General features: G+C 36.6%; 1 protein-coding gene across 1 annotated transcript in view; it reads left to right on the top strand.

The window, feature by feature from the left end:
* Positions 1–13,245, top strand: part of LOC139138668 (uncharacterized) — a 43,496-nt gene that overhangs the window by 4,405 nt on the left and 25,846 nt on the right. Inside the window, exons 2-5 of the mRNA XM_070707154.1 lie at positions 3,656–3,726; positions 4,153–4,236; positions 10,693–10,797; positions 11,363–11,497. Coding sequence (XP_070563255.1) covers positions 3,656–3,726; positions 4,153–4,236; positions 10,693–10,797; positions 11,363–11,497 — 395 coding nt within the window. The remainder of the gene's footprint in view (positions 1–3,655; positions 3,727–4,152; positions 4,237–10,692; positions 10,798–11,362; positions 11,498–13,245) is intronic.

Genomic DNA, 13,245 nt, shown 5'->3' with positions numbered 1-13,245 from the left:
ATTATTCGGCATTGATGTCTTGATTTAGAACTTATCTTATAATTATTATTTCATTATTTGGTGATTTGGTCATTTTTATGTCATTATTAGCCATTATTATGCGATTATTTGGTCATGATTACAATATTATCTTGACATTAGCTTGGCTTTCAATTATTTGACCTCCTTTATTATCTGAACTCATTATTTGACCTGCATTTGAACCCTACCCAGAAATCATTGCACATGGAGATTCACAATGGCTGCTGATACGGTCTGTCCCCTCGCATAGAGAGAGAAAAGCGGGCTTTGCGTAAGTTTAAAGCGCAGCTCAGCACATAGCGTATCTAGAATAGTTGGGCCTGCTCGAAAACTGAGATCGACCACAATTTTGGATTAAAAATCGATTGTTTTCGGCGGCGGAACTGGGCTGTGGTGGGTAGCCGACGGTGGCCGATAGTATTACACCTAGCCCAGCGTACGGGTCTGTGTACCGTGTGTTCTCATCGTTATATGGCACAGGCCACGGAACTTTCGTAGATCGTCGTCGGATGGGAAGTGACTAAGACCGAGGTTCGGCCTTCGGCCTCACAGTGTCAGTCACTTCACATCCGACGACGATCTAAGAAATGTTCCGTGGGCCTGTGTTATGTGGTGGAGGCCGTATAACACCGGAAACACACAAGACCTGTACGTACGCAGGGCTAGGTTACACCCAGCCTGCCACACAGAGATCAGTAAAGGTATCGATACCGTGGACGAAAACGACAATCGCCGCACTGTGTTCAAAAAATCGCCGAGCTGTGTTAAAAATGTCCATAAGCTTATGTTACTATACCCCAGTTCCATGGAGCGAAGCGCGACCAAGATTATGTGTTTATGTTTATTAGATGCGAAAGTTTCTGAAGTCTCTCGCGTTTTTGCCAATGCGGACGCAGTGGATGGTGACCGCCCGCGCCCTAAAGCTCCAACACCGTGATCCATGTTGCGACATCCCTGTTTCCGACAACCCTATATATTCTTGAGCTTAAGGCTTCTGCAGGAGCTAGTTTTCTGGTTGTTATGTCTTATTTACAATGTAATAAATATAAAACATTTTTCCATGTCACTGTAGATGCAAGACTTCAACCGGAGTTCACGCCGAAATCAATTTTTGATTCATTCCTAATGATCTATAGTTTATTATAATACTCTTTCGTAAATATGTTTGACCTTGACAAAGCGATTACATTGTCGTATTTTTTGCCAAATATAGACCACACTGCATTTGATTGTATTATTAGAATCAAAATCATCTCAACATATTCGTGCCATTATTGAAGCTTTCTCATCCAGATGAGTCCAGATGGGAATTATGAAAAAACGAGAAAGCAATACTTTTATCTTTTATCTTATTTTACGGCAAGTTAGAGTTGCATCTGTAAGCTACAGACTGAAAAGCCGGTACTAATAAGTATCAAGGAAATATTCGTTCAACGAAGATGTTTTATCGTAGGTATGCCACATTATAATTTTGGTTGGTCGGGAACTATTCTCGAGCATGGCTTTTTTATTGTAAACTCATAGGGGCACGGTCGCTAACCTAACGACTTTTTATTGCTTTGTTTGTTATGAAACGTTATGACTTTTCTGCCTTAAAGAAGTATTTCGATTCGTTGCGGTAATCCCATAGAATTCCTGGGCTAGTCATTCTGTGGCATAGGTGCGTGCAGCCTTGTTTGGAAAGTAGATCGAAGGCCCGGGATCGATGTGTGAGGCCTAGGACCGAACTTCGGTACTAGTAGTGTAACCATTCTTTCTGTATTCTGTTCAACGAGACGCAGAGGTGTGGCTTGTGTCAAAATTTGACTTACAAATGTTGACTTAGGGAGCGTTCAGTAATTACGGCCGGACTGGGCCGGTCAAATCCAGGGGGGGTGTCACCTTAAATTTGAAAACTGCAAGGGGAGGGGGGTTCGTGTATTTTTCAAACAGCACAGAGAGGGTCACTTAAATTTCATAAGTATCCGTCCCGTCAGAAAGCAGTTTCCGTGTTCAACAATATTCTGGGGAATAAAAGTGATTTGCCGCATGATTTCATTCTTCGACGTCGTTTAACTGTAAATTTGAATCAAAGTATAATTATCTGTAACATGAACATCTTGACTTGGCAACTCTGAGACTTGTCTTATTGTATATCAAGCTCACTGAGGGCAATAAAGAACTCCTATTATTTACATATTAGAGAAGTAGCAAGTGTTGTCAGCGAAAATATTTAACAGTTACCTGTAGACTACAATGAAAAGTGAAATAACTTGAATACCTTTAGGTGAAATTCAAATATAATAATTGTTGTCCACATCTGAACTTTTAAACATCCTATTTGAAGCAAGTACATTTGTATCAATTGTCAAACAACTATAAAAGTACAGATTAAGTTAGTTGAGCATTGTAGAAAAAACATTCATAGTTTGCTCATAGACTACCATGTATAGTGAATCAACATTTTGGTGATATTCCAAAATCATATTTCTTGCATAAAAAGCCACTAGTAATCACCCCAGTCCAATCAAGTACATTAATATTAATAATCGAGCGTACATTCCCGGATTTACCTAGTTTTATATTGGAAAAAATATTCATAGTGTAATGAATCAATATTTTGGTGAAATTCAAAAATCATTTTTGTTGCATAGATTTATCATAGACTCTCATTTATAGTGGATGAACATTTTCGGTGAAATTCCAAAATCATTTTTTTGTTCGCATAAGAGTTGTAACCGCCATACTCCGATCAAATGCATTTATGTCAATTATCAAACATCTTTAAATGCATATATATTGCTAGTTTCGAATTGAAAAAGTATTATATAGGTTTCTTATAGACTACCATGTATAATGAATCAAAATTATCGTATATATACACACATCAACTTTTTACCCGCCATTGCAAGCGAAGTACATTTACATGAATCATCAAAAATGTTTCAGTGTACAGATATAGATTGTTTTTATGGGAAAATCTTGATAAAAAAGTTTGTCCAATACACTCAAATGTATTATGATTAGACATTTTAGGACGAAGCACATCAGCTACATTTTGCCTTCTAATGGTTGCGCAAAAGGCATGCACTAAATTTCATGACCCCTGAAAAATGCTTGTGCAAAAATATTGCGAACCACCTGTAATTTCTATCAAATCCCTTTGAGAGGAGATTTCAAAATTATACCAAGTCAGAAGGGAAGATTTGAATATAAATACAGTATGAGTTTGTTAGTGCGGTAATTTGAAAAAAAATCTTAGAATCTTTTTTGTTTTCTATCGCACCCCTTCATAGGTATTTGTGTGTGCTGCTTTACTCAAACAATTATTATTTTTTTTTTTGGGGGGGGAAGGGGTCATGAAATTTGTGTAATCTTAAAAGGGGAGTCTATTTGGCAAACTATTAACATCTTTCCCATGAAATGGTAAAATCTCATCTCTATGAGATGCTGTGAAAGTGGTTTTTGTGTCATTTGCCAGATAAACAGGGTCACGGAATTCATTTCTTTCATAGCCCGACAAGTCCAGTTCTCAAATTCCTAGTTTGCATATATATATATATATATATATATATATATATATATATATATATATATATATATATATATATACATACACACACATATATAATTTATATTATATGATTTTTTCCAGCAATCTCGAACGAATACTCCTACAGGAATTGTCTAAATCCACAACAGGATATAACAATTTCTTTTCCTGAGGTAAGAATTCCAATTTAAGTGATATACATAATTAATGCTTCTACAATAAAAGTACAATTTTAGCACTTTGTCCATCTTTGCATTTTTTCTGTCTTCATTTTCAAAACTTTCGGATAATGGACATGTTTAGCACCGATGAAGGACATGAATATGTGTTGGAATACTTTTGGGGGAAAAGATCCCAACAGTTTCCGTTAATCTTTATTTTTGCATTTCATATTGTCCTCTTACATGTACACAAAATGACACAATCCAACTTACCGCATTCGAGCAACCAACTTACCGCATTCGAGCAAGAAATATAGCTGATGTTTATGGAAAAAACTTACGAAAGTGTTTTGTTCTTCAAAGATTTTAAGTATCAAAACCACTAACAAGAAATCAAAAGAAAAATATAATATGTGACACAAGACATTTTATCGGCAGGACGCTGCGATTGGAACAACTGTCTTCAGTCCAACGACTGATAGGTACTCCATACCACGCGGAGTGATAATTGACGGAAATACGGTGAGGTCGACAAGACAACCCTTACTCTCACGTACTGCGTACGCTCAGTCCTTGTTGCCGAGACCGCACTTTGGGACTCTCATCCGGCCGCCACCGAACGGTCAGAGGCAGCACAGTAAACCTTCAACTGCACGACGTCCCGAGCCTATCCTCATGCAAGTATGATTGGCTATGCAAATTTGCCATATGACTCTGAACAGCCTCATTTTCATTTACTAGTATTATCCTCGAAAGTGAAATACTTAATATTTTGCTCAAACTTTCCTCTTTGAAACTTTCGAGCATTCTCTTACCAAATCAAAAATAAGATTCAGCGGTCAACGTGCAAAATTTAAAACTAGAGAGACAAATAACCTAAGATTTCCCGATATTTGAAATTAAAAAATGGCCGCCATCCCTATGTAAACTCTAGTTAGAAAATAAAATTTTGGATTTGCGAAACACTAAGACGGTGAAACGTTTTTCCTATTCCTATAGATTTAAAATGAGCCCCCACAAGTGGAGGCGAGTTCTACCTAAAACCCAATACATGTAGTCTCTTGCTTGGTGTTCCGTACGGTGTGTTGCCGTTAACAATAGCATAGTAATTTATTGTTAAAACTTACATAGTTTTTTTCTAAGTGGAATGCCAAAATGTTTCATATTTTCTGTCATGCAGTGCTGAAATTCACAGTAGCCTACATATTATTAAACAATTGCTATATCGTGCTGCCTAACATAGTACATATCGCACCTTTGCGCACCAAAAAAAGAGCTACACGATAATATTTTACACAACAATTTTAAAGATTGACTGAAAATACTCTGATATTTGAGAAGACCTGCACCACGAGGTCATTGTTGATGGCGCCTGGGCCTGTTTCGATATCGTTTACATGTTTTGTTGATGTCATCTATCATAGTGTATACATGTATTAGTATTAATTGTGGATAGGCCTTAGTCATCTTGCATAGTTTGTACATGATGGATGAACCAGTCCTATCTTCAAAGCAAATACATGTACACCCTATGAAAGATGACCTACATTTACAAATACATGTACACCCCATCGAAGATGACCCAGGCCTACAAACAATACAAACACATCTTACAAACTATTAAAGATGACCAAGGCCTATACATAACACAAATACATGTATACACGATACTGAAGATGACCACAGCCTTTCCACAATGCAATTACTGTAGATACAATATGACAAATGGTGAGCTCGGCCTACCCACAATACAAAACCAGATATGAACTGAAAATGCTCACGTGTTTCATTATATATTGCAGTTATGTGTAAATTTGAACCTTGCCACATGTTTGCAACTTCATTGAAAGTATTATGATCAACATAATGAACAATAATCACCGCCGATTAATTCTAAAAGGTCATGAAGTATACAAATATGTAATTAGCTGAAATAAAAATATTAAAGTTCTTTGACTGCTGTCATTGTATCACCATTTTATATAGCAAGTGTAATTACCATTGGCCAAGTCCTTCAAGCCATATATGCCGAGCTGTGAAAGCTCATTAGATATGCAAATTATAAATTAGCTGACATGAAAATGTGAAATGACTTTCGATATTGTTTTAATCAGATATAATCATCAATGTACATAGCATGTTTTGCCAACTTTGATCAAGTAAATCCCAGTATATATCCCTAACAAGCAAAGTTCATTAAATATGTAAATTAGGAATTGACTTAAGTAAAAATGCTTAATGATTGTCAATAATGTTGTATCATGGTATCTGATATATATGTAGCAAGTTTTGTCAACTTTGGTCAAGTCAATTCAGATATATATCTCTAATTAGGAAAGTTCATTAAATATGCTAATTGAGAATTGGCTGAAGTAAAAACGCTTAATGACCTTAAATAATGTTGCATCATTGTATCTTCATGACAAATTTTATCAACTTTGGGAAAGTTAATTCAGGTATATATCATTAATTCGGAAAGTTCATTAAATATGCAAATTAGGAATTGGCTAAAGAGAAAATGCTTAATGACTTTCAATAATATTGTATTATAGTGTCTTTAATGTACATAGCAAGTTTCATCAATTTTGATCAAGTCAATTCAGATAAATATCCCTAATTATGAAAATTCATTTAATATGCAAATTAGGAATTGGCTGAAGTAAAAATGTCTTTTGACTTTCAATAATGTTATATCACAATATCTTTGATGTATATAGCAAGTTTCAACAACTACAATCAAGTTAATTCAGATATATATCCCTAATTGGGAAAGTTCATTAAATATGCAAATTCGGAATTGGCTGACGTAAAAATGCTTAAAGACTTTCAAAAATGTTGTATCATAGTAGCTCCAAATACATGTAGCAAGTTTCATCAACGTCGGTCCAGTCCATTCAAATATATATCCCTAATTAGCAAAGTTCATTAAATGTGCAAATTAAGAATTGGCTAAAGTTAAAACACTTAATGACTTTCAATAATGTTAAATAATAGTATCTTTAATATACATACCAAGTTTGGTCAATTTGATCGAGTCAAATCAGACATATATCCCTAATTAGGAAAGTTCATTAAATATGCAAATTAGCAACTATCTTTCATGTAACCCTTAATGGTTCCCACTGCTGATATATCTTGGTGTGATCAACATTTGTAGCAAATCTCATCAAATTGTGTGTAGTCGTTTTTAATGTATATCCGTTTTTTTCTAAAATCATTAATTATGCAAATGAGTAAAAAGTATGCAAGCCACACCCAGCAAAAACTAATCAGTTCTTGCCATTTGCTAACTGAATATATGTACAAGATTTGATTCTGATCTGACCAGCCGTTTTTGAGATATCGGACCAACAGACAGACAGACAGACAGACAGACAGACAAACAGACATCGCTGCGACATATGCTCACGTGTGGAAACCGTGACAAAACAGTATGTGAAACTGACCCAGGTCTCGGTATCAAAAATTGACCTCGGGGTGTAGGTTCTTCTAAAGTATCGGCGAATTATCAGCCAATCTTTAATTTTTTTGTGTAAATATTACCTTCTATCTTCTTTGGTGGTTTGACGTCGGCGCGATCACGGGTGCTTCGATCGTAACAGGGGCCTAGCGAAGGGATAGTCGAAGCGCCTGCGGTTGCACGTGCGATTATTCTATAGGCAGTAATATACAGAATCATTTGATACGAGGTATATGTGATTTCAGCATACAATACAGATGGTATGACGCATTGTTGCATTCTACTTAGAATAAAAACCATGTACAGTTTTGAACAATAAATGACGAACCTCTTGTTATCAGCAACCTAGATTACGGAACATGAGGCAGCAGACAACATGTATTGGTGGGTTTACAGTGGTTTGCTTTGAGGCGTTGGCATTACGCGAATTAGACATATCGTCTAATTTGAGGTGTTGCCAACACTGGCAGGGGTAATTATCACTTGAGCAGTGATTCAAGTCGATCTTGCAGGAGGTCAGACGGTGTCAAATATTAAAACAACTACACCTGTAGTAAAGCCAGTGACATGCCTTGGACAGTGCGTTGACTTGTGTGGTGGTGTCGTTTTGACTGCGTCTGACCTCCTGCTAGACAACGTTTTAACTTTTGTAGAGTTGATTCCTCTTTGACCGACTCATACCGCTTAGCTGATAATTGCACTTGACGACATTGGCAAACACCTCGATTTAAACAATATGTCTAGTTCGTCTAATGCCAATGCGCCAACGCAAACCACTGTAGGTAAGGCGAGTGAATGGAAAAGAGGCTATTCAGAGTCACGTGAAAATTTTGCATAGGTCATCATATTTTTATGGATATAGGCTTAGGATGTCGTCCAGTTGAAAAGTTTTGCCGCGCTGCAGCGAAATCCACTTCAAATATCTCCGAGCATGACGGTGTGACGTGGACAAGAGCAATATATTATGGGAGCAACTGATGTACTAGTAATTATTACGGTTTGAGATAAATTCACAGGAAATATAGCTGCACAGTTATGTCTAAGTGGCTTCGAAGTCCCTCTCTAGCAATGAGTGTGAATTATGACGTTTATGTCTTAGATCAGTTTACGGACAAACATGATACAATTGATCCAGAATATAAAAACTCCGCATTTTCAGAAAATACTTTTCGTGACTTTACCTCAGAACATAACCAGATACGAACTGAATGTACTCACAGAACAATCAGATTACCGTCAGATCATTATATGTAGCAGGTTTCACAACTTTTGCACAGGACTGTCGAAGTTAAATGACTAATTACAAAACTTCTTTTAATATGTAAATGAGCTCCAATTTACTTGACACTGCTCAACGATTCATGGGACAATTAGATATCTATCAGATTAACATCCGTAGCACGTTTCATCAAATTTGATGCTGTAATTACGGAGTTATATAACAATTACAAAACTTCATTACATATGCAAAATTAACCCTTAATTAACTTGACACTTCACAGTGCTTCACACGACAATTTATAAGATCGATATCTGTAGCAGGTTTCACCACATTTGGTTCCATGATTTCAAAGTTTATCAAATATGCAAATGAACCCTTAATTAAATTTACACTGCTAAATGCTACACAAAACAGTTTATATCGGATCAGTTTCTGCAGCGGAGTTCATCAAATTTGGTGCATTCATTTCAGAGTTATATGACTTATTACAGAAAGTTATATGACTAATTACAGAAACTTCATTAACTATGCAAATGATCTTCTCATTAACTTGACACCGCACAGCGCTTCACGCATTAATAACGCATTGATCAGATCAGAGCTTGTTTCACTTCATTTGCTGCCATAATTTCAGAGTTATATCACTAATTTTCAAAGTTCATTAAATATGCAAATGAATTCTTCAATAACTTTACACTACAAAATGCTTCTCGACACAGTCAGATAAATGTTGGATGAGTATCTGCAGCAGATTTCATCAAATTTGGTGCTATAGTATTGGAGTTATATAACTAATTACAAAACTTCATTAAATATGCAAATGAGCTGTTACTTAACTTGAGACTGCTCAATGCTTCTCAGTACAGTTAGATGTCAATCAGATCAATAGTTGTAGCAGGTATCATCAAATTTTGTGTAGAAATTTCGTAGTTATATCGCTAATTACAAAAGTGTATTAGATATACAAATGAGCAGATAATGACATGACACTCACTGTATCATTACATTCATGGCCACTTTAGTGTTGATCAAGGCTACTTGTTGTAAATGAGGGCTAACGATCGGCACCCTTGTTAGAAATTGAGACACAAGATACCACTTCCATTCATGAAAGCCTCAACGCGATAATTAGTTTATTGAAGCAACACACTTTTATGAGCTCACTGCTATAGCATCAAGTAAAATTGTATGTCACATGCAGACAGTGTGTCTGGGAAATTGAAATAAACAAGGTAATGTTACATTGTATCTCAATCTTGAACACAAGGTGCCAATCGTAAACTCTCATTACAACCCCAGACAGAGCTTGTTTTGCCTTTGTACAAGCAGAATTTCTGTCTGTATCAATTAAGTAGCCTTGATCAACACTAAAGTGGCCACGGGTGTATAATGTTCTTAGATTGTCATCAGTAAAAAGTTTCATGGAATTTTGTGCAGTATTTCTTGATATATATCGTCACTGTCATTACTGTCTCCATAGAAAAACTGTTGTTTGAAAAAAGATGTTTCATAACTTCATTAATATGAGAGGCAAACCAACCAAAATCTGATCACTTCTTGCAATTTGTATACAGTACCTGTCTGCAAAATCTGACTTGAATCCGTTCAGGCGTTATGAGTGATCGTGTAAACAGACAGACAGACAGACAGACAGACAGACAGACAGACAGACACACACACACACACACACATACAGACAGACAGACAGACAGACATCGCTACGACATTAGCTCACGTGTGTGACCACGTGAGCTAATAATTACATCTTGATCAGTTGTTCCAAAGATGCATCGCTTATGCACGTGTCGCGCCATCTTGCCCGGAAATTTTTTATGGAATTTCCCAATACAGTGTTGATGCAGCCGGATGACAGTCCCAAGAAAGTGCAGTCTTTCAGGGCAGATATTTGGACTCTGAAACTCAATACACTCTTAGTCTTTCCCTTGTGAGGCTCATGTTGGAGCTCATAGAGTAAATAAATTTTCACTCGATTGTTTTGTGAAAAAAATCCCATTCAGTTGACACAGAACTAGCTTGATATAAATATACACGAATATGACTTTAATTTTTTCTTTTTAAAACAACTCTCTTCATTGCACGAGGAATGTAAAATATATTATATACAATGTACAAGTATTAGATATTTCTTCTTTTTTCGATAATACAAAGCCATGGTTGTAGACATGTGAATTCTTTAACTTAAAATATCACTGCATACATCACTGTGGCATTTATTTTGACCGATTTTAAATGCCAGATAATTATTCATTGATTGTTTATCCCATTCGCCTTTAAGGATGAACGCTTTGAGTTTAACACCTTCACCTCCACTTATCGGCTGCAAAAGTATCTAGACTATTCGAGCCACAAGGAATTTAACATAACAGTAGGATGGTACCAGGTAACAATAATTATCTATATCTCCTGAAAATTTTCTATGAACAATAGACGTTTCTTGTAGAGTACAAGTTTCATATTGATTTTGTTAGGCACCGTGTGTGGTAAACTTCACAGTATAAGTATGGCGAGCTGACCTACAGGTACTGCCCATGTTCACTGTGCTAATCGCTGACTCTGGCTCGACTTGTTGTACAGCTACGGTTTCTGTTCTACATAATAAACAGACGTGAATGGATGGATATGTTTGATACAAACCGCCCTTCTTTGACGATCAATAGTCAAAACAGCATACTGATCTTTGCTGAATAAAATCTTTACTTTCAATTGATATTTCAATACACTTCAAGCATAGTCAACTGAGTCAGTCAGACGTTTACGGTTCAACATATGCTAAGTTACTGTAGGACAATGTAACTGGAAAAAAAAACGTTGTAAACATGAGTGTTAATATTAACATTTAACAAACGTAGTAAAGATAGTCAAAGTTTCTCTATGAAACATGGATAGACCCAGACTTTGAGCGTTATCAAATTTTATAAGGTTTTGTTTTAATGTTCTTGTCCTAGACTACGTTCGACGGAAAAAACAAGACTTGCGTTATTCAACAATTAAACATTGAGATTGAAGACAAAGACAACTGGCCCCCTTTCTTCAACGAATCTTGTAATATACCTTCACGGGATCCGAGGGACAATAATGTTGTAAGTGGCGTCACTTCGTTTTATGCTTACGTGTAGATGCAAGGTTACATTGTGGTGCACTTCTTGCTCCAAATACACGTTGCCCTCATTTTTGGTCGAAAGAGAAAAAAGAAATTCAAACTCCGCCCGTGTAGTGCTTATTAGTGTGAAACAATGTGAACCAAGAGAGATACGCATTGACGGAAGAGATTTAATATCCAGAGAACTATTCATCGAACTTCAATGTTGAGCATAACTAATTTGTCTCAGAATCGCTGAGAGAGAACCGTTCGGGCAAATTACTACACAAGTTATCGCAGCTCTTCTAGTAGACTCTTTGAAAGTTTTGAGTTTATTCGAAATTTTAACATCTATCAGTTGACTTGCAGCTTGTCCGAGAGTGCCAGCCTTTATAAAATATCTTCGAAGCGAGCTTATGTTGTATATCGATCATACACACACTTACACACCAGAAAGTGGTATCAGATCGATATGGTAGATTGATATGGTAGAGTTAACTTTTGACAGGCTCGGAGCTCTCTCTGATGTCAGATCTCAAAGAATCCTTGGGCAGGCTCTGAGACAAAGCTCTCAGACTAGACAGAACCCTGACGACTCTGAAATGAGACAGAGAGTCTGGCTGACGGCCTTGAGATCAGAGGCCGTGACACAACCTCAAAGACTTCAGGCTCAAACTCCTCATAACTGAGACTCGATCTCACATGTATATATGCAATACGACTATAATATATCATTTTCTTATTGTGCACACTTATTTGCCAATTTGTAAGGTATTTTGTTTGATTTTGAACCTCAATGCAATGTGGTTTGAACCCACGCCGAACCTCAGCGTGTCATTGGCCGTAGAACACCCCAAAAGAAAATGTAATTAGCCTAACTTTGTGGTCATAATTGGTAGTTAAAACACTTCATAATTTTCCTTACAAAGTTCGGTTAATCCTGCAGTCATATACACAAGTCTCTCGGGTCCCTCCCGGTTTCCCCTTGGTGGCAAAATGCTGATTATCATCAAGATGGACAACAAGTAATGAGGCCACTATTCATTAATTATTTGTGAGAATAAAGTTTTTTTCATTAGAGATGACTCTGACTCTTCTATCCTCAGCATTTTGTTCGCTAAAACATTGCTGGTCAACACAGTGAAATTGTCAAAGGTCATTCACAATTCAAGCATGTACAGCAGAAAATATGATTTTGATATTAGTCTTACTTATCTTTCGCAATACTAGTAATTTTGGGTTTATATCAAAGGTGCTGAGGCCGTCTGTTGTAAGCGCTGAGGAGAGCTGTCTAATAGCCCCTTTAAGGCCTAACGTTTTAGGCCCTGAGCCTCTAAAAAGTCTACCCTACCCAGAGTGTTAGTGAGCCCTCCTACGACAGATAACACAGTAACGAACCGATAACGCATCAAACCCGATAACGTAGTAAAAATATACCGATAAAGTATCAAATCAACCGATAACGTAATAACGAACCGATAACGTAGTAATTTTTCCTAACCGATAACGTATCAAAAAATTGGCCGATAACGTATCAAATCAATGGATAACGAATTGGATCAAGTGATTCATGGGGATAGATCTATCCTGATAGATCGAGCTATCCATCGATCGATTGATACAGCGACAAATCGATCGATCGATCGATGCATTGATCTATCAATCGATAGATTTATCGATTGAATGATCAAATGATCGATTGAATGATTGAATGATCTATCAATTGAATGAATTGATCAATTAATAGAT

The sequence above is a fragment of the Ptychodera flava genome, chromosome 8 (genome assembly GCF_041260155.1).
Source record: "Ptychodera flava strain L36383 chromosome 8, AS_Pfla_20210202, whole genome shotgun sequence".
Lineage (NCBI taxonomy): Eukaryota > Metazoa > Hemichordata > Enteropneusta > Ptychoderidae > Ptychodera > Ptychodera flava.
The sequence above is the reverse complement of the archived record's forward strand: the minus strand, read 5'-3'. Positions and strand labels throughout refer to the sequence as shown.